The sequence below is a fragment of the Somniosus microcephalus genome, chromosome 8, assembly GCF_052327205.1.
Source record: "Somniosus microcephalus isolate GS21.2 chromosome 8, FLI_Smic_1.0, whole genome shotgun sequence".
In the NCBI taxonomy this organism is placed as follows: domain Eukaryota; kingdom Metazoa; phylum Chordata; class Chondrichthyes; order Squaliformes; family Somniosidae; genus Somniosus; species Somniosus microcephalus.
In genome coordinates this window covers 83,781,591-83,804,290 of record NC_140994.1, presented here as the reverse complement: position 1 = coordinate 83,804,290, position 22,700 = coordinate 83,781,591, and the positions used below count along the sequence as shown (strand labels likewise).

Sequence of the window (22,700 nt, the reverse complement as noted above, 5' to 3'; positions counted from 1 at the left end):
GCTCCAAACCACGCCAAGTTAGCGAGGCGGACCCGGGCTGATGGGCTTGGAGGGTTCGAGATGTCCGGTGTTCAGGTGAGTGATGGGTGCATGAGTGCAGAGGTAAGTGTGTTTGGTGTGTGTAAAGTGTTTAAAGAAGTTTAATTACCTTTACTTACCTTTACAGCCTTCCTTCCTTCAGGTCTCGGGAGTCCCTCTGATAGAACGGATTCTTTTACCCTCAGTCTGGTTCAGTAAACACTGAGTCGAACAACTGGAGAATTCAAACAATTTATTATCCACGGAGTCTTACTCTGATATATCGACACCGACTCCTGCAAGAGTCTGCGAATCCAACAGAGCAAGCAGTTTGTCCTACAGTGTGTTACATTATTATACTTGCATTTGAGAAGACATTAACACATCGTACAGTCTGCACCAATCCCGAGCTGTGCACGTATACAGTTAATTTGATTTTCTGGCCTGGCAGTTTGAAATAAAGAAGTCACATTTTACTGAATGGGTTACAGTTAAGTAAATATCCTGGTAATGGGTTCCTGATCACCTAAACATTATGGTAATGCGTTTGCAATCACGGTAATGTGTTTTCTGATCGCCTATTGTCTGTATAACTTCTGCACTCTGCCTTACATTGTTTCTAACAGCAAGGTGTAACATTGTGGGCGCCAGCCATATTAGCAGCCAAAGATCAGTTTAGCCTTTTTATTTTACTTCTTGCTGCCTTCACAGTTTCTTGTTTCTATTTCCTTGACCTTGGTATTCTCATTCCCTCCTTTTATCATTCTATGATAACCAACTGTTATTTGGTTACGTCTATCTTATTTAGTCGATCAAATTCTTCATTGTCATCGTACTTTACTTCCTTCATTTCACATTCATTGGTCAGTCTTACCATTAACATCTTTGGGCTACCTATTTTCTCCAAAGCTAGCTGCATTCTTCCTAGCACACATTTCATGATTGCTAGTCCAAAAGAAATACAGGCGATTGCAACTACTAGGTACATAGCCATATTTATCAACCAGTCATACCATCCTCCAAATCCCCAATCTCCCCAGTTACTTGCTTCCTTCATATTATCCATTTGTTCCCTTATCTTAGTGATAAAGTGGGTGATGTTCTTTGTCTGGTCTCGGACTCCCATAAGGCATTTACCTTTTACTATTGCACAGACACCACCTTCTTGGGCCAGCAGGTAGTCTAGGGCATATCTGTTTTGCATAGTGAATAACCTGAGTTCCGACAATTCTTTAGTGACTGCGTCGAGGGCCCCCATGGTAGCATTACCCAGGATGGTGAGGCCACAGGTAAGGTAGTTCCGGTTATTGATGGCCAGATAGGCTCCAATATAGCCTATAGAGAACAGGCCAGCAAATCCATATCCTATAGAGGTTCCGTGTCCTCCTAGGGATTCAGGATCTTTCCACTTGGAGCAAAACTCTTTCGAGGCTGCCCTGACTACTATTTTTCGGTGGGATGTCCATTGGGAGGGGCAGGGTACTGTGGTAGGGGTTAAGGAAGCGATGGCTACCGTCCGGGGAGCGGTATCTATTACCATGTAATTAGTAGCTCTTCCTTGGCGCAAGAAAAAGTAGCCTGGTTTGGTATATATCACGGATACGTGTTTCTGCCTTGTGCTTAAATGGCTCGGGGGAAGGAAATAGTCAAAACCTTGGATCTCACGAGTATCAGTAGGCTGGGTATTAGCTATTTTTACTAGCATAAAGGTTTCCCCCCTACCTTCAGAGTTGTCCCATCCCCTTCTCCACATAAAACTTGTACTCCTTCGGTTATTGACACACATACGGATTGCTCACATGTGCAGCTACCGGTGTCTGGTCCTATCGTACACTGATGGTGGAGGCAGCGTGTCACCAAGCAGGTGTAGTTCTGCTTAACCCATACTGACCTACAACCATAGCCCATCCCATTCCAACAATTCTCATAGCCACCAGGGTTCCTGCTTAGTTTCAGGCAATTGGCGGGCGGGGTTAAGGTATAGGGTATTGTTATATTGGTTGTGGGAGGGAGAAGGTGAGCATCTAAAAGAAAGTCCGGGGGAACAATAACCGGGGTTGGGGCAAACACCCCCTCAACAGATATCAGGGGCGGATAACAAACAATTGACTCTGGTGAGTATAGGGCTGCGTGAGTCTGGAGGAATAGGTTGCCCGTCGGGGTTTCTTCAGGGAAAGTGTGTTGGAGATCTCGTTCATGTCTCTTTGTGAGGATACCTTCTACCCTTGAATAGTCGAAGCTGCTCATAGGGGGCAGTCCATTTCTTTTCTTTTCCTGGTTGGACTTTGGATAACAGCTTTGTCCTTTGGTATCGGTAGTTCGGTTGCATGGTCCTGCAGTAACAGACTTGGTCACCTGGCATCGACAGACATAATCAAATTTACATTTGGTCCAATGGCATGGCAATGTTCCTCTGTGTATGTATCTCAGCATTAGCGAGCGGTGGGGCTGTCTAATAAGCCCAATGTAGGTGTCCCAGTTGATCACGTTCCATTTCCCGAACCCGCCTGGGTTATCATCATTGCACCGAAGCACGTCTCCGTGGCATAGGTGGTGTACCCGCTTGGGTTGGTTCCGCCGGCATGTCCACCTTCTGGGCCGCTGAGTTATTCCAAGGGTGATCAGGGCACTGATAGAGAGGATCCACAGCGACGTCTGCATGGCTGGTCGGCGCGGCACGTCTGTTTAGGGAGAGATTTCTTGGAAGCAAGAGAGGTTAGCATTCTTTAAGTTTTAGGCATAGCATTACTGACAATTTTACAGTGGTGGAGGTGGACCCAAGCACTCTTTCCCTCTACTTTGGCAGCAGTTGGGGTGGCACCAGCCGGGATAGTACATATTTGGAACAAGGCCACGGGGAGTAATTTGAGCCATGTAGTTCCCGTCTCGGCCTGTAATTTGGCAAGTTTATTTTTCAAGGTCTGATTAGCCCGCTCGACCAGTCCAGCGGCCTGTGGCCTGTAGGCACAATGTAGCTGCTGTTGGATGCCCGTTTGAGTGCAGAACTCCTTGTTTACCAGACCCACGAAGTGAGGGCCGTTGTCTGAACTTAATCGGTTTGGAATTCCGTACCTTGGAATAATTTCTCTCATTAAAACTTTTACAACAGTGGAGGCTTTGTTATCCGTAGTCGGGTAGGCCTCAATCCACTTACTAAATACATCAACAATAACCAGTACATATTTATAACACTGACACCTTTCTAACTCAATGTAGTCCATCTGGAGGGTCTCAAAGGGACCCGTGGGTAACGGCGTCTTACCCATTTCACAAGGTATGCCTGTTAAGTCTGTGGGTTGTATTGCAAATAATACACAGACTCCAAGATTAACAAATAAAACAGGTCTTTACTATTCAGAGGTTCGGGCGAATCTGCCCTAGTTAACATATCCCAGCCCTTATATACTGGTGTGGTCACTATCGGTATTACAGTATACATGAGCCAACAAATAGTGCCACACCTAAAATAGTGCTCTTAAAGGCGGTTACATTCAATAGTTCCCTTAAAGGTAAACGGGTACATACACTACAATCCTCCCTTTTTAGCTTTTTACTTACAGAATCCCGTTAAACATACAATCTTCAACTTTATATAAACAGTTTGCAGATATACTCTCGATGGGGTCAACGTCATATAACAATTTACAGATATACTCTCGATGGAGTCAACGTCATATAACTTCATGTTTAACATAACATAATAACATATATAACTTCATGTCAAAACAGATCACAGATTCAGTCTCTGCGGAAAACAGTTCACAGATTCAGTCTCTGTGGTGTAGTCGGTTCACATTGCTGGAGTGACTCATTCAACAGTCCTTCCATGGATTTAACAGTTTGAACTTCCGAACTGATTTGGCTCCGTTCGGAGGGACCACGTGTGTGATCTGGTAGAGGTGATAATGGTTCAGATGGGTCATCTTCTGTTTCGACTTTTCCTTTTCTGCTTCTTGGAGACTCTCTGGGCTCCACTGTCAGCTGCCAGCTGCATGCGCAGTTCCTCCTTCTCTTCCTCCTTTTTCCGTAGTAGAGCCACCTTCTCCCGATGTTCCGTAGACTTTTGGTGCTCCTCCATGATTTCTGCACTTTGGGAGTCGAAGTTACAAGCTGGGCAGGACAGGACATCGTAATATTCGGTGTAGTCCACCAGGTCATGGTAATATTCGGTGTCGTCCTGAGCTAGGCCAGCGAGAGGGTCGTCTATTTCCTCCATACCCAGCTGGACGTTAGCCAGCTCTTGTTCCAAATCCAGACATCTTTCCTGAAGAGACTTCTTCATGTGTACCTCTTCATCCAGCTTTTTCTGGGCTTTCAGCAAGTCGTTTACTAATGACCTCATTTGTGATTTTAATACTTCAACTTCCTTTGGAGATTGATTGATCGGACTATTCAATCCCTCTACCGGAGCAGCTGTTTCAGCGGTCTGTTGTTCTACATTGACGTGAGTCAGCGTACTTTTGGTATCCAAGGGTTGCTCTGCTGCCATCTTCTCAGTCTGTGTTGCAACCTCAGCTATTTCAATAACTTTTGAGAGCTCCAAACCCCTCTCCTCTTCCACCACTAATGTTTCATCTATGGATGGAATCTTTACCGATGAGGCAGCCTTGGCCTGGAGCTCATCAAACATTTCCTGCAGCCTTTGGACTTCTTGCTCATGTTCAACCTTTAGTTGTTCATATGCTTCTACTGAAACTAGCTTTTCGGGGGTTGCCGAGTTAATCCCCTCCAGCATTGTAGCCTGGGCCTGTCCATACTGTTCTTTCAACTTCTCACACTCTGCTTGTAAGGAGTCGTAGAGAAGGACTGGAATAAAATCCTGGCTTCCTGAAGATTCCTCTGCAATTGGTTTTTTTGCAATTTCCTGTTGGAGTTCAGCCAAGGCTGCTATGCTATCTGCCTCTCGAAGTCTCACTGCCATCAATTCTTCTTTATTCTTGCAGTCTATCTCAGCCATTTCCCGTTTACTCTCATTTAACTGAGTGAGTAGCCCCTTATTCTGGGCTGAGAGATATTGCACCTTCTCATGTAGACCATAGCACTCCTTCTCTGCTCGACATAGCTGATTTCTGCTGATTTGGTTCTGTGTTTCAAGTTCCAACATCCTTTGCTTAGCTTCTTTCAGTTTCGCCTCAATAATCCCCTCTCGCAACATGTCCACATTATTCACATCAGGTAAAGAAGCGTTTCTCTTTTCCATGTCCAAGATTTGTTTCTGCATCTCCTTAAGAGCACACTGCGATTCAACTTCTCTTAACCTTGCCTGCACTAGCTCCGTCTCCAATTGCAGAACAAAATCCTCAGTGTAGCGTGGTTTGCCCTTCTGCTGTATCTCTAGATCATGCAAATATTCTAACTCCTGAACATCATAAGGGAGATGTGATCGGTAATTGGTCACGATGGCTCTATGGTCGCTCTCTGCTTGAGCCAGTAGGTTCTGTTGTCTTTCCAGACTCTCCCATTCGGTGTCATAGAACTTTTTCATTGTTTTCATCTCTTGTACGAGGCGGTAACTTAATTGTTCTAATTGTTGTCGTACTTTGAAATAACGTTGAGTTCGAGCCCGGTGTTCCTCCGTAATGCATATGTCTGTAACTTGAACAGACTCAGAATTCTCTGTCTTTATGCACGCCATCGATTTTCCAACCTTAGTCCGTGAGTTCATGTTAACCTTGTTTTTCATACGTAAGCTGGACTTATCGTCTTCCGGCTCGGAGTCTGAGCTGCTTGTCTGCACCGAGTCCTCACTCGTCATTGCTTGTAGGTAGTGCCATTCCATGTCTATTTTCCTGATCCACTCCCGTCCTAGAAGTGGTGGTCCTCCCTCAGGTAGTACGTACAAATTCATTCTTGGGTGTACTTTACCCCTATCTCTCACCTTGACTCTTATTTTCCCCATGGGGTATACGCGATGCCCCGTGTATGTCTGTAATACGAACTTGGTATTTCTTAAGGGTATGTGAGAGAATAGCCGGTGGTAGTCCTTTTGGTTGATGACTGATACAGCTGATCCCGTGTCCAGCTCCATTCGTACTTGGACTCCAGCTATTTTTAGTGTGACCCAGATCGTCTGTAGATCAGTTACTTTACCCACATTGTGGATTCTCAGACTATCCAGTTCCTGGCTGTTTGGGTCTGAGTCTGAATTTTGTTCGTCTGAACTCTTTTCAGCCACCTGATGCACCTTGTTGTACTTTTCTTGTGGTGGTGGCTTCCTTTGCTTGTTGGTCTTCTTTCCGGACCTGCATACCTTCGCGATGTGACCCAGTTTGCCACATTTCCTGCACTCTTGGTTCTTAAACTAGCACTGATTCTGGTCGTGCGTTGTCTTTCCACAACGGTAGCATTTGGAAGTGCTTGCAGTAATTTGGTCCACCCCGAGTGCCGCCGCCTTTAGCTGCATTTCCGCCGTTCCTTTCGCTGCAGCTTCGTGCGATGAAGCTATGAGGACAGCCCTGTCCAGTGTGAGGTCGTTTTCTTCCAGAAGTCGCTTCTGCGTTCCTTCTTTGGCCAAGCCGCATACGAACTTGTCCCGCAGCGCCTCTGTCAAATTCCCTCCAAACTGGCAGTATTTCGCTAGCTTACGCAGTTCGACTAAGTATTCCGCATTGCTTTCATCTTTCCTCTGGGTTCTTGCGTAAAATTTAAATCGTTCAGCCAGCATCAACGGTGTGGGGTTCAAGTGATCCTTCAGCACTGCTACGGTCTCTTCGAAGGTCTGGTCCACTGGTTTAACTGGTGCTATTAGATGTTTCAAGAGCCCGTATGTTTTTGCTCCCATCGAATTTAACAAAGTTATTGCCTTGTCGTCATCCTCAGTTTCGTTGGCTTTGCAATATATTTCTATGCGTTCCACATACGTGGCCCAGTCTTCTATTTCAGCATTAAAATCATTAATATTTCCTCGCTTAGGCATCTTCTTCTCTTCTTGAGAACAACACAAGTATTGCTTTACTTATTCTTATTTTTCCTCTCTTCTTGAGAACACACCAGCATTTCTGAAAATTCTTATTAATTTTCTAAGATGGCGGTTTCCCGCTTCTGTCTCCTTCCCCAGCGGTTTCCCCGCGAAAAATGGCAGCTTTCCCGCGCTTCTCGCTCTCCCCGCCCACTTCAATGGCGGTTTTCCCGCGCTTGGCGGTCTTCACCCGACCCCCGACGCTGTCTTTCAGCCCGAGTGCGGCCCTTATCTCCGCCGCGATCGATGGCCCGCGCTGTTCACTGCGGCTCTCGCGCCTTCAGTGTCTGCCGACTCTGCCCTACCAGCCCGAGTGCGGCCCTTATCAGGGATTGCGATCGATGGCCCGGCTGCGCCTCTCGCCCGAAGCGGCTCTCGGCCCTTATCGCTGGTGCGATCGCTGGCTCGCGAAGCGCCTCCCGCTCGAAGCGGCTCTTGCTCGCTCCCTCTCGGGCTCTGGCTCACCCGCTCGCGCGGCTCTTGCTCGCTCCCTCTCGGGCTCTCGCTCAGCGGATTCAAACGCCTCTCCCCGACCTCCCGCAGTCCGGCCCTTTCCTCCCCGGCTGCGGCTGATTCTTCGCGGGTTATTTAGTTCTTTATTTATTTATCGCCACCGCGCCTTGTGATCCCGGTCGCTGTCCGGCCTTTTTCACCCCCTCGACCGTGGTGGTCACTGCCCTTATCCTCCGGATATTTTCCACACTTTCCCCTACTCACAGTCGTTGTGGTCGCCGGTTGCTTTCTTTTGTTAGTTGATCGACGCACTCCGCACCGTGGTAAAAGGGTAGTTGTGCCTGTTGCTGATGAACTTTCGTTGCTAGTCTGCTTCCTGTCTGTTGCTGCAGCCTCGTGTGTTCTTCCAGCAGCACGACGAAGGCGGTTGCCTCACTTCGACGCTCCTTAGTAGCTTAGGAAGTACTGTTGCCGCAGGGTACGATCGTCCTCGTCGCCATTGTTAAGTCTGTGGGTTGTATTGCAAATAATACACAGACTCCAAGATTAACAAATAAAACAGGTCTTTACTATTCAGAGGTTCGGGCGAATCTGCCCTAGTTAACATATCCCAGCCCTTATATACTGGTGTGGTCACTATCGGTATTACAGTATACATGAGCCAACAAATAGTGCCACACCTAAAATAGTGCTCTTAAAGGCGAACGGTTACATTCAATAGTTCCCTTAAAGGTAAACGGGTACATACACTACAATGCCTTTTCCCGGGTTATGCTGCTGACAAATGAGGCAGCGACTGCTAATACCTTGAGCCAGAGCTTGTAATCTAGGATGCCACCATGTAGCTAATAACGTGTCACTAGTTGCTCTGGCACCGCAATGAGTTGCAAAGTGTATACATTCAATAACCCATAATGCTAGCTCATCTGACATACAAGTTTTGCTCGGCAGGGGTGACCCATAATTTAGACACACAATCATATGTACAACTGAGCTGTTTCCACAGTCCCTTATCACGGTCAGGAGCGTCCTCCTGTAACTTAATGACGTCTTGGATGGTTGGCATTGGCTTTTCCGAGGGAGACTTGCTTTTATTTGAGCTTTTAGTCTGGCTCAGCATTCTAGGCACAACCACTCGTTGTTCCTGGGACGCTTCCCTAGCTCCCTGGTCAGCGCATCTATTCCCTATATCTACTGGGGTTTGTCCTGCTGTGTGTGCGGAGCACTTTATCACGGAGATCTGTTTTGGTAGCATGAGGGCTTGTAGCAAATCAGATACTAATTTCTGATGGGATATCTGTGTTCCTGCAGAGGTTAGGAACCCTCTGTTTTTCCATAATTGTCCGAAATCATGAACCACTCCGAAGGCATATCTCGAGTCTGTATAAACGTTAACCTTTAAGTCCTTCCCTAAGATACAAGCTCGTATTAATGCGAACAGTTCTGCTTGTTGGGCGGAATACGGAAACTCAAAGGCGGCAGACTCCAAAGTATTACTGTCCTGATCTACGATTGCATATCCAGAAAGTCTTTTCCCAAGGGGACTGACGGACGCACTTCCATCTACATACATGGTTGTGTCAGGACTCTGTATTGGGGCATCAGATAGATCCTCCCTGACGGAGGTATCTTCCTTGATTAAAAATAGACAATCATGTCCTGGGTCTGTTTGTTCGAGGGGTGGTTCTGTGAGAAAACATGCTGGGTTGATAGTAGTACAATGCTTCTTAATTGAAATGCGCATAACAGGTCTCTGGCCATGAGATTGCAATCCAGCCCATTTGTGATCACGAATTGGTGTTTCACAGACTCATTTCGCAGTGTTACTTCAACTGGTTCTGATATCGGGTACTGGCACACTTGTCCTTGGAATCCGGACAGGCTTTGTGTCTCCCCGGATTTAGGGAGATTGAGCTCTGATCGGACAGATGACATAGCAGCTCCGGTGTCTACCAGAAACGTATGTCGGCTCCCTTCAATCAGCAGGGATAGAAAGGGGCTCCTTGTCTGACTGGAACCCGTTCGCCACGAGGTTGGCTAGTCAGTACTGGGGAAACAGATTATTCTGGGAGAAGTCTGTATATCTTCCTCGTCCCCGATTTCCCTGTCAACCTCCCCGTTGTCCTTGCATGTGGCCCCCTCTTCCTTGTCTTCGGGAGGGACATTCCCTGCTCCAATGGCCTTGCTGGCCACAATTAAAACAGGTATCTGACCCTGCTTGCCTCCCTCCTCTTCCTCTATCGCCGAAATTTTGTCTTGGGGGAGCGTAGGGTGGGCCATAATTAGGGATGGTTGGTCCGTTGGGATGGCTGGTATCTCTGTACCCTTGTCTATCAACCCACCCTGGGACGCAGTACTGGGGCTCCGTCTGATATCCTATCACATCTTGGGTGGGCTTTGGCTCTTCCTTTTTTATCACATATTCGGTCTTGACCTTGACCTGGGGCTGACTCTCCTGACTCTTACTCTCTTTTCAATAATATTTCACTGCCCTGGCCATCTGGCTGGGACTATTTTCTGACCAGTCCATATTGTTAGTCTTAATTGCTTCAGACACCGAGGTTGGTAGACAATTTATCAGGATAGCACAGTATTGCGGCGAGTTTGCTCCGTTCCGGTAATTAGCATCTCCTGACTGACTCCGATACACCTCAGAGAATCTCTCTAGAAATTCCTCTGCTCCCTCGCCCTTTCGTGGTTTAGTATCCAACACCTTGGATATATCAATGGGTTTCTGCAGGGTGGTGGTTAAAGCAGTGAGTATGGCCTGTTCACGAGCAGCACCCTGTGCGTTTTGAGCCTCTAATGCAGCATGGTCCTCAACGCCTAGGTTAACCAAAAACCTTGCATGTTCGGCGGGATTCAAGATCTGCTGTACTAACGCCCATAAGTCTCTTGATTCAGCATTATAGACGAGTATAGCAGTCCGGAGGAATTCTACAAACAGGGTGGGGGATTTCTTCCTATCTGGCATCCCGGCTAAGATAGCCATTATCTCGTTAGGTTTACAGGGGTAGAAGATACCTATGGTCCGGGGGTTATCGGCGGCCACTGGATTATTCGCGTTAAAGGCAGGGTTAGGCATTTGTCTCACCGGCAACTGCCAGGGTGTCAGTTTATGTCTGGCGGGTCTCTCGGTATCGGATTCTGATTCCAGGGATGACAAGTCGTCTCCTGAATCTCCACTGTCAATGTCACTATGGTCCCGGCACTCTAAAAAGGGACCTTAAAGCCTTGAGGGTACTCTGGCTCTGACTCTCTAGTCTCTGACTTTGAATCATCTGCCTTTGATTTCTCCGTTTTTGTGACCTTGATGGACTGGGTTGGGGTGGGGAGGGTGTCGTCGGGGGCTGATTATTCTTAGTCCTGAGTCGGGTGTAAAAGGCAACAGGGTCGGTATACTGGGGACCCGGTTGTTGGTCTCCCATCTGGACCGGCGGGGGATTATTTACTTGAACCGTGGCTGACGGCGGCGGGGAAACGGCACTGGCAGGTACTTGAGGTGTCGGCGCGGGGGTTTGTGCAGCTGGTACGGGTGCCACCGGGGGATAGATGTTAACGTACGGGGGGGGGGGGGGGAGCGTGGGGAACAACCTGAGCCCTGTGATTCCATTCGTCCAAATCATCATCACCATCTCCCTCTGTCAAGGCAAGGCCAACCATTGGATTACGTAATCCACTCTTATCAGCCTTTCCAGGCTCGCTCGTGGTCTTTTCAGACTCCTGTTTTGAGCGTTTCTCATGAGCGCATTCCTTTTTCAATACCTCTACTGATTTGACTACCCCTCCCCCTGTAAGTGCTATTCCTAATTTTAAGGCACTATCCTGCCAACTTGCTAGCAAGGAAGTTTCTTTCAGTTCCTGACAGTACTGTCTCCATAGGGCAATTAGTTCTTTGGCAGTGGTGCCCCTGTTACTTTTCCAAATTAGTTCTTGAGCCTTTTTAGCGGCATCTAGATTCTTAGTTCCTCCTAGTGGCCATTGATCACTTCCTAATTTCTTATTCAATCCTCCCGACAACTGTCTGAGTTGCTTCGCTTTGTCAGGATGTTGTTCACAAAGGGTCTGTAAGGCGCTACCCGATTCAGTCGTGGTATCTAAACAGTTGCCCATCTTACTCCCCTTGTGAACTTTACACAGTAGCGTTTTAAACTTGTTCAGAGCCTAGGCGGGCCAAGTGAGATACAAGGTCGACACTCTTTACCTGACACAAGTGCTTATTTCTAAGTTTACACAGTTCCTAGTTATTCCCTCAGTACGTATACTGACCCTCAGTGATAGCCGATCACTGACCTAATCACCTATCCCTTCCAGTATTCGCCAGGCTGACCTGGATCTCGGCGGGACACCACACGGGAGTTAGCGATTGGCCGACTCGTCGTCGGACTGGCGGAATCGGAGGAAAACCGAGGCAGTACAAAAATTACTCACATCGGGGGCCCATTTCCTCCCTCCACGTCCGAGACGATTCAGCTCCTAGTTCGCAAACTCTCGGTGACTGTCCGTTGAGATCCCACTTCTGACACCAAATGATAGAACGGATTCTTTTACCCTCAGTCTGGTTCAGTAAACACTGAGTCGAACAACTGGAGAATTCAAACGATTTATTATCCGCGGAGCCTTACTCTGATATATCGACACCGACTCCTGCAAGAGTCTGCGAATCCAACAGAGCAAGCAGTTTGTCCTACAGTGTGTTACATTATTATACTTGCATTTGAGAAGACATTAACACATCGTACAGTCTGCACCAATCCCGAGCTGTGCACGTATACAGTTTGTGATAAAAATAATAACTTCCGGGAAGTTATGTCATCACTTCCTGTGAACTGTGAACTGTGAACTATGAACTATGAACTGTGTACATACCTCACTTCCTGTCATGTGTCACTTCCTGTTGGACTGGTATAAATACTGGTCTGTTCAGTATTGTAAGAGGCTTCTACCAGAGGCATGGTAAAGACCTCTCTTGTATATAGTGTGTTTATAAGTTACTTAAAGCTTACTTTAAAGTTACTTGATGGTAAGCCTCCTTTTTCTTACATCAATTTAAGTAACTTAGTATTTACACTCACAAATACTAGACCTTCGGACAAACTCGGAATTAAGGATCCAGGGAACCACCCATCATGGAGAAAATCCTTAGACCTATTCGTCTGGACTTGGACCCGAATGCACCAGCAGCTGGCAGGGTATGGAAGCATTGGTACCGTACTTTTGAGAATTTTCTGGATGAATGTGAAGCGGATGCTCCTGCTAGATTGAAGATACTTATCAATTATGTGACCCCAAAAGTGTTCGAATATGTTGATGAATGGGACAATTACGATGAGGTGATTCGGGCACTTAAGAAACTGTATGCCAAGACCCCAAATGAGGTCTATGCTAGACATCTACTGGCCACAGCCCGACAAGGGCCAGGGGAATCAATTGACGAATTCCTGCAAGAACTTCGCAGGCTCAGCGTAGATTGTAACTTTCAGGCAGCCTCAGCTGAGCTGTACCGCCAAGAAATGATTCGTGATGCTTTCATCTGCGGGATTGCCTCTCCATTTATACGCCAGCGTCTACTAGAAAGTAAAACACTTGAGCTACAAAAAGCTTTTGACCTAGCTTGTTCACTGGATTTGGCAAAGAGAAATGCAGACCTCTATCAGCTGCCCAGATCTCGATCTGCTGCTGTAGCTGCAACCAGACAATTCAAGCGGTCTCAGGTGAACCCTATCATGGGGGAATCTAATTCTGATAATTCTGATGAAGAAGAGGAGGACGACCCCACTTTAGCAGCCTCTTGGCAATCTAGGAAGGAATGCTTCTTTTGTGGAGATGCTTTTCACCCTAGGAAAACCTGCCCTGCTCGCAATGCAATCTGCAGTTATTGCGGGAAAAAAGGACACTTTGCTAAAGTTTGCCTATCAAGGGCCTCTACGAGGGCCAATCCAGCTAAGGCCTACCGAACTGCCCCAATTAGGGCCTATCAAGATGCTCCAGCTGGGACCTATCAAGCTTCCTCTCGAGCTCTCTCCCGAAGAAGCACACCGAGAGTTTTAGCCACTCTCTGTGCAACGACACCAATTACAGCTGCTTGCCCACAGAACCTGTCTCATGCAGCCACAAAAATTTCAATTAAAGGGCATACCTTAGATGCCTTAATTGACTCAGGAAGTACTGATAGTTTCATTAAGGAACAGATTGTTGCGAAATTGAAACTACATGTCTTCCCATCGGACCAGGCAATTGCGATGGCCCAGTCATCACTTAATACCAGAATCTCCGGCTTTTGTGTTGTTGATATGACACTTCATGGTCGTATGTATCCCTCCACCCGACTTTCGGTGCTCAAGGACTTATGTAGTGATCTCCTCTTAGGACTGGACTTCCAAAAACAGCATAAGAAACTCACCATTGAGTTTGGTGGATCCAAACCCGGACTTACTATTTCTAATATACCGTCTAAATTACCATTTTGTGCATTATCAGCAGCTTCACTTGATGAACCCTCATTATTTGCCAGTATTCCGCCTCAATGCCAACCGATAATAACGAAATCGCGGCGCTTTAATCAGGAAGACCAATCTTTTATTGCGGCTGAAATCTCTCGACTTCTAGCAGAGGATATCATTGAACCATGTTCGTCGCCCTGGCGGGCTCAAGTCGTCATTGTCAAGAACCCTCTAAAACCTCACAAACAGCGACTATGCATCGATTATTCGCAAACCATCAATCAATATACCGACTTGGACGCCTACCCATTGCCACGCATTGATGATATGGTTAATAAACTGGCCGAATACAAAGTGTTCTCAACTTACGATTTAAAAAGTGCCTATCATCAGTTACCCTTGAAGGTCTCAGATAAGCAGTACACAGCCTTTGAGGCTAATGGACGGCTGTACCAATTTCGTCGCCTCCCATTCGGGGTTACTAATGGAGTGGCTGTCTTTCAACGGGCAATGGATGGCCTGGTTAAGCAGGAAAACCTAAGGGACACTTTTCCCTATCTTGATAACATTACCATTGCAGGTCACGATCAACAGGAACACGACTCCAACCTCCAAAAATTTCGGGATGCCCTCCATCGCCGTAATTTGACCCTGAATGAATCCAAATCTGTTGAGTCGCAACCGACCATCAACATCCTTGGCTACTGCGTAGGCAATGGTATCATTAAGCCAGACCCAGAAAGACTTTGCCCGCTCCAAGAGCTCCCGTCACCTAAGAATCCGGCTTCTTTACGTCGGGCTCTCGGTCTGTTTGCATACTACGCTAAATGGATTCCTAATTTTTCGGACAAAATCCAACCCTTGCTGCATGCTAGATCATTTCCACTGGGAACAGCGGCTGTTGCAGCCTTTAACCTTCTCAAAAAACAGTTGGAGAAAGCGGCTCTTCACTCCATTGATGAGAATCTCCCTTTCGTGGTTGAATGTGATGCCTCGGAGGTGGCGATCTCGGCTACTCTGAATCAGGAAGGTCGTCCTGTAGCATTTATGTCCAGGACCTTACAAGGTGCCGAGCTACATTATCCTCCGGTTGAGAAAGAAGCCACAGCCATCATAGAGGCAGTACGGAAGTGGAACCATTTTCTAGCTCGCCAGCACTTTACATTGATCACGGACCAACGATCAGTCGCCTTCATGCTCGATAATCGAAAATGAACCAAAATTAAGAATAAAATACAACTTTGGAGGATGGAACTGGCCTCTTTTGGTTATACCATTCTCTATCGGCCTGGCAAGGAGAATGTGGCCCCGGACACCCTCACACGGGCATTCTGCTCCACTATGTCATCCTCCACCCTCATGGATGTCCACAATGGTTTGTGTCATCCTGGCGTTACGCGCATGCTACATTTCGTACGATCACGGAATCTCCCTTTTTCCACTGGAGATGTAAAGAAAATATGCTCAGAATGCCGGCTTTGTGCGGAATTAAAACCTCAGTTCTTCCGCCCCTCAGATGGTATACTCATACATGCAACCCAACCGATGCAATGACTTAGCATCGATTTTAAGGGCCCAGTGCCCTCTTCAACTCGGAACACATATTTGCTCACCATGATCGACGAATATTCACGTTTTCCGTTTGCCTTCCCCTGCTCCAATATGCTGGCGTCCACAGTAATCTGCTGCCTTGAGCAGGTATTTTCTCTCTGTGGCATGCCGGCTTATATTCACTCAGATCGGGGTCCATCCTTTATGTCGAGGGAACTCAAGGACTACCTCTCAGAACGGGGAATTGCTACAAGCAAAACAACACCATACCATCCCATCGGAAATGGGCAGGTAGAGAGGTATAACGGTATCATCTGGAATTCCGTACGTCTCGCTTTAAGATCTCGGGGCCTACCAGACCAGCAATGGGAAACAGTGCTTCCGGATGCATTGCACTCTATACGGTCCCTGCTTTCTACAGCCACAAATACTACACCTCATGAGCGGTTCTTTGGATTCCAGCATCGCTCATCTCATGGGACATCACTCCCGTCATGGCTAACTACTCCTGGACCTGTATTACTCCGAAGATACGTTCGGACGTCTAAAAGTGACCCTCTTGTAGACGAGGTCGAACTAACTGATGCCAACCCCACCTATGCAAACATACGATATTCCGACGGCCGAGAATCTACCGTATCATTACGGGATCTGGCTCCCTGCCCACCAGGACCTAGTGGGACATCGGGTGATGGCATTTCACCAGGAAACTCTTGGGACCTATCGGGTACCCCTCTCCAGGATCCTGATCGGACACCAACTAGCTTGGTGCCGGTAGAACCCCGTGCTCAAGGTTGCGACCCTCCCAGTACCACGCATGAAAGTACTGGTCCGCCACAGACCAGCTCTGCACCTCCCTCTGAACAGAGGCAGTCTGACTTTGAACCTATTGGGGCTCGTACTCGAAGCCATGATCTCCCCGACCCTTCACAGGGCAATCCAGGCCACACGGACTCTGGCCAATGGCCAACCGCATGTAAGCGGACCAGCGACCCTCTACGACGGGAATCCAAACGGGTGCGACTCTTCCTTGTTCGGCGGCTGCGGACCAAAAGGTAGACCACAGCCTCCTAAACCTGCAGGAGGGAAGAATGTGATAAAAATAATAACTTCCGGGAAGTTATGTCATCACTTCCTGTGAACTGTGAACTGTGAACTATGAACTGTGTACATACCTCACTTCCTGTCATGTGTCACTTCCTGTTGGACTGGTATAAATACTGGTCTGTTCAGTATTGTAAGAGGCTTCTACCAGAGGCATGGTAAAGACCTCTCTTGTATATAGTGTGTTTATAAGTTACTTAAAGCTTACTTTAAAGTTACTTGATGGTAAGCCTCCTTTTTCTTACATCACAGTTAATTTGATTTCCTGGCCTGGCAGTTTGAAATAAAGAAGTCACATTTTACTGAATGGGTTACAGTTAAGTAAATATCCTGGTAATGGGTTCCCGATCACCTAAACATTATGGTAATGCGTTTGCAATCACGGTAATGTGTTTTCTGATCGCCTATTGTCTGTATAACTTCTGCACTCTGCCTTACATTGTTTCTAACAGCAAGGTGCAACATTGTGGGCGCCAGCCATATTAGCAGCCAAAGATCAGTTTAGCCTTTTTATTTTACTTCTTGCTGCCTTCACAGTTTCTTGTTTCTATTTCCTTGACCTTGGTATTCTCACCTCATCTCACCGGCACAGAAAGCAGAATGGCCGCGAGCTGTCAAAAGTTGTAGCATTCAGCTTTCTGTTCTGGAGAGATCTCTAAATCAGCCTGAGCGGAAGGAATTAACTTAGTGTACAGATTGTCAGCTTCAAAGAGCTGTCAAACGCTGATAGTTCATCTGTCAAAAGCTCTTGACAGATGAAATGTCAATCTGTGATGTCACCTGTTGCCGGTTGGCCCTTAATTGGCCTGCTGAGCACGCTGGGCAGGCTCAACAAGGTCAATCAAGTGAAAATCGAGTGGGTTGGCTGTAATGTATATACCTTTAAGGGGGGAACTATCTTTTACAGCTCATGTATACTGCAGTACCGGCAGTGACCACACCTGTATATACTGAGTAGTAATCTGTACAGATCAGTTCCAGTGTGAACCACGTTGAGTAAACACCTGTTATACCGTTCTCCTGCAGTCTGTGTCTTATTATACACGGACACAACATTGGCGACAAGGCAAGTTCGAACCTACCTGCAACTCTGCATCACCTCCCGGGGATTCGTTCCTGGAGATCAGCGGATTGGAGGTCAAGGCCAGAGACTCGGGCGTCGACCACGGGCAACCACCCAGTCATCCAGCAGAGACTCGAGAATTGCGGGGGAGGCTGTCGAGAGCCAGGCTTGGCTTTCCAGTTGAGGTGGTCCAGCGAAACGGGCTGGCAACAGGTAGTGCGCAGACCCTTCCCGGACAGCGGCGGGTTAGAGCCCGACCGAGCGGCACAGCAAAAGGGCCGAGCAGCGTCGACGGGGGAGAGAGAGAGAGGGCAGAGCGCACAGGGCACAGCCGGTGTTCAGGGGCCGAGCAGCGTCGAAGAGAGGGAGAGAGAGACGCGCAGAAACCCGCGAGGCACCGCCATTGCCACGAGGACCGCCGAGAGCGGCGTTGGCAGCAGCGCAGGAGAAGCGCGCGAAACCTACAGGGCGCCGCCATTGCCACGAGAAACGCAGGGAGCGGTGTTGGCAGCAGCGGGGGAGGAAGGAAAGCGCGGGAGACGCCATTTTAAGCCATTGGGAGACGCCATTTTAAACCACACCCAAAATGCCGAAGAGTGGCAGTATCGCCGCATTTGACAATGAAGTTGAAGATTGGACGACATATGTCGAACGAATAGAGGTATACTGCAAGGCAAATGAGGTGTCAGATGACAAGAAAGCATCGGTATTGTTAAATTTAATGGGTGCAAAGACATATGGTTTATTATGAAATCTAGTAACCCCAACGAAGCCAATGGAAAAGAGTTTTGAAGACATAGTAACGATACTACAGGAACATTTAAACCCCACACCACTGCTGATAGCAGAAAGATTCAAGTTTCACAAACGGAACCAGCATAAGGATGAAAGCAATGCTGATTATTTAACAGAACTGCGCAAACTATCGAAACACTGCCAGTTTGGAGCGGGACTGGCAGATACCTTAAGGGACAAGTTTGTGTGTGGGCTTCAAAGTGAAGGAACCCAGAAACGGCTTTTATCTGAAAAGGACCTTACGCTGGAAAAGGCTTTCAGCATTGCGGTATCATATGAAGCAGCAGCACGGGGCGCTGCAGAGATACAACAGAGACCGCAAGAATATGGCACAAACGAAATGTCATATAGAACAGAGAAGTGCTATCGCTGCGGCAGAACAACACACGACCAGAATGATTGCTGGTTGAAAGACAAAGTGTGCAGACAGTGTGGAAAAGTAGGACACATAGCACGAGTCTGCAGGTCAGGAAAGAAAACCAGCAATAAGAAACCTACCAAAGAAAAGTACAAGAAGGTACATAAGATAACGGAGAATAGTTCAGACGAACAAAAGACTGATAACGAATCCGAAAGCAGGGAACTGAGTTGTCTGAAACTACATAATGTGATCACAACGGAGGATCACCGAACCATTTGGGTCACTCTCAAGATAGCAGGAGGCCAGGTAAAGATGGAATTGGACACAGGATCAGCCCTAACAGTCATAAACCAACGGGACTACGAGCGGCTATTCTCGCACATACCCTTGAGAGACACAAAAATTATTTTGAAGACGTACACGGGGCAAAAAGTCTACCCCAAAGGAAAAATAAGGGTGACCGTTATATATAACGGTAAGGAAACACCAAAACTGGACCTGTATGTATTGCAAGATGGAGGACCACCATTACTGGGACGTGAATGGATCCGGAAAATACAACTGGATTGGCATTCCATACAGGCACTGACTGTGGCTGACAAAAAGGATGACGACGTCACACCTGGGCGACTGTCAAAGATCCTAACTGACATGAAAGAAGTGTTCCAGCAAGGACTCGGAACACTAAAAGGCATGACAGCGACGATTAAAATTGAAGAAAACACAAGCCCAAAATTTTTTAAGGCCAGACCGGTACCTCATGCGATCCGCCCAGCCGTCGAAGCAGAGCTGGAGAGTCTGGAACGTTCAGGTGTACTGTCCAAGGTAGACTGGAGCGAGTGGGCTACACCCATCGTCCCTGTGATGAAAAAGTCATTGAGCAGCACGCCTGGGGAACCAAGGAAGGTTCGCATCTGTGGGGACTTTAAGGTAACAGTGAACCCAGTCCTTCACACCGTACAATATCCACTTCCGCGGATTGAAGATATTTTCACCTCGCTATCTGGAGGGAAACGCTTCACTAAGATTGATCTGGCCCAGGCGTATCTGCAAATGGAGGTAGAAGAAGCATCAAAAAAATACCTCACAATCAACACCCATAAAGGTCTCTACCAATACAACCGGCTGGTATTCGGGGTAGCATCAGCTCCGGCTATTTGGCAGAGGGCAATGGAACAAGTCCTGCAAGGGATCCCAGGGACCCAGTGTTATTTGGACGACATCCTGGTCACGGGCGAAAATGACAGTGATCACCTTGCCAACCTGGAGCAGGTGCTCACTAGATTGCAGGAATATGGGTTCCGAGCTAACCGCCCCAAATGCGAGTTTTTTAGAAAACAGATCTCGTATTGTGTCCACGTTATCGATAAAGAGGGGTTACATAAGTCCCCAGAGAAGATTGAGGCAGTAGTCAAGGCTCCAGCACCGGAAAATGTGTCACAACTCAGGTCGTTCCTCGGGCTGGTAAACTACTACCATAAGTTCTTGCCAAATTTGTCTACAATACTACACCCACTGAACACCCTACTGCAAACTGGGGTGCCATGGAAGTGGAGTGACGAATGTAGACGAGCTTTCCAGAAGAGCAAAACACTAATCACATCGAAAGAGGTATTGGCCCATTACAACCCGGCATTACCAATTCGGTTGGCATGTGATGCGTCACCCTACAGCATTGGAGCGGTGCTGTCGCACAAATTCTCGGAAGGCTCAGAGAGGCCAATAGCCTTTGCGTCACGATCACTAACCTCAGCCGAGCGTAATTACACCCACATTGACAGGGAGGCCCTCAGCCTAGTGTGGGGAGTGAAAAAGTTCAATCACTATCTGCACGGGCAGAAATTCACCTTGCTGACTGATCACCAGCCTCTTGTCTCCATTTTTAATCCGAAGAAGGGCGCTCCGGTGATGACTGCGCAACGACTACAAAGATGGTCACTTTTTCTAGGGGCGCACCACTATGAGATTGAATATAAGGGCATGAAACTGCATGGAAATGCTGATGGGCTATCACGCCTGCCACTGCCTACTGCGGAGGAAGCACCAGCAGTGGATCCTGTCGAAATATTCCATTCAACTGTAGTTGAATACCTACCGGTAACTAACGCTTGTATCGAAAAGGAAACCCGAAATGACCCGACACTGTCTCGGGTATATGATTTGACGGTGAAGGGATGGCCAGCACATGGCGACTCACTGTTGCCAGCATTCTCGACAAGGAGAGAACAGCTGTCAGTGTGCCAGGGGACCTTGATGTGTGGATCCCGAGTGGTAATTCCACCCAAGTTAAGGGATAGAGTGCTCAATGAGCTTCATGAGGGTCATCTGGGAGGGGTAAAAATGAAAAGCCTAGCCAGGGCTTATGTGTGGTGGCCGGGAATCGATAAAGAAATCGAGGACCTGACCAGGAGCTGCTCAGGATGCCAGAAAGTCCAAAATGCACCACCACAGGCCCCTCTACACCCATGGAAGTGGCCCTCATCTCCATGGCAATGGGTGCATATTGATTTTGCTGGTCCATTCATGGACTCAATGGCCTAGAAATTCAGTTGCGTGCGCCAGCCGTTAGCGCCTTAGGAGGAGTAGATCTCGAGCGCTAGGCACTTAGCGGCCGGGCGCAGCGCGATCTGCGCCTACGCCCAACTTCAGTAGACATTTAGCGCCGGCGAAAAGTGTTTGCGCGCGCTCAGCTGCGCGCGCAAATTATGACGTCATTTCCTCGTGCAACGCCCTTTGTGCGCCCCAATCCGGAACTTCAGTCACGCCCGCCCAATGTGGGCGTGGCGGTCCTAAGAACTGTGAACTGGAACGCAGCAGAGGCCATGCGGGCCGCGGGGAGCGCAAATTAAAGCGCACTTACCCTGAACTATAAAGGCCAGCCATTTTGCAGCAATCACTCTTGTGCAACGGATTTATGGACAGAGACCAAGGAAGAGAGCTTACTGCTTTGGCCCAACATAGGAGAGGTATTTTTGGCTTCAGGCCAGAGCTTGGCAATTCACCTTCATTGTGAGGTCATTGTTTGCCAGTATATTATGGGGGCTGCATGGGGTGCCAACCCTCATTTTCAGCATTATGTGCGAAGGGCTCGCAGACGCTGTGTGAGAGGGGCAGCCCTGGCTAGACGCAGAGGGGGCAACAGGCGTCGGCAACGTAGGCCTTACCCACTCAGGAAATACCGCCAGCAGGTGTCCTATCTCACCATGCCTGCCGCGCAGTGTGTTAGGAGGCTGCGCTTCAGAAGGGAGGTGGTTGCAGAGGTCTGCCAGCTGCTTCACAGAGATCTGCGTCCACAGCTGAGGTGCAGGACGTCTCTGTCGGTGGAAGTGAAGGTCACGGTGGCTCTGAACTTCTATGCAAGCGGCTCCTTCCAAGCCGCTGCTGGGGACATTGCTAACATATCCCAGTTCGCCGTGCATTGCTGCATCCGCCAGGTGACCAATGCCCTTTTCAGAAGGAGACACCAATTCATCTCCTTCCCCATGACCCTGGAGAAGCAGCAGCAGCGTGCAGTGGGATTTGCGAGAATAGCGGGCTTCCCCATGGTGCAGGGCGCCATTGACTGCACGCATGTGGCTTTGCGGGCACCTATCGACAATGCCGAGGATTACCGCAACCGGAAGGGCTACCATTCCCTCAATGTACAGCTGGTGTGTGACCACAGGCAGCGCATCCTAGCTGTCAATGCCCGCTTTCCAGGCAGCAGCCACGATGCATTTATCCTGCGACAGACTACTGTGGCTGACATGTTCCAGGCACAGCCTCCCCCAAGAGGATGGCTTATCGGGGACAAAGGCTATCCTTTGTGTACCTGGCTCATGACCCCGCTCCGCGCGCCCAGGACCCCTGCTGAGGAGGCATACAACGAAAGCCAACAAGCCACTAGGAACATCATAAAACACACGATTGGCGTCCTCAAGCAACGGTTCCGCTGCCTGGATCGTTCCGGCGGAG

At 48.2% G+C, this 22,700-nt stretch overlaps 1 protein-coding gene across 1 annotated transcript in view; it reads right to left on the bottom strand.

Moving 5' to 3' along the window:
* Positions 1 to 258: 258 nt before the first annotated feature.
* LOC147113681 (uncharacterized) overlaps positions 259 to 22,700 on the bottom strand; it is a 42,145-nt gene continuing 19,703 nt past the window's right edge. Inside the window, exon 2 of the mRNA XM_085994979.1 lies at positions 259 to 2,717. Within this exon, the coding sequence (XP_085851105.1) occupies positions 1,717 to 2,679 (963 nt within the window). The 5' untranslated portion in view covers positions 2,680 to 2,717 and the 3' untranslated portion in view covers positions 259 to 1,716. The remainder of the gene's footprint in view (positions 2,718 to 22,700) is intronic.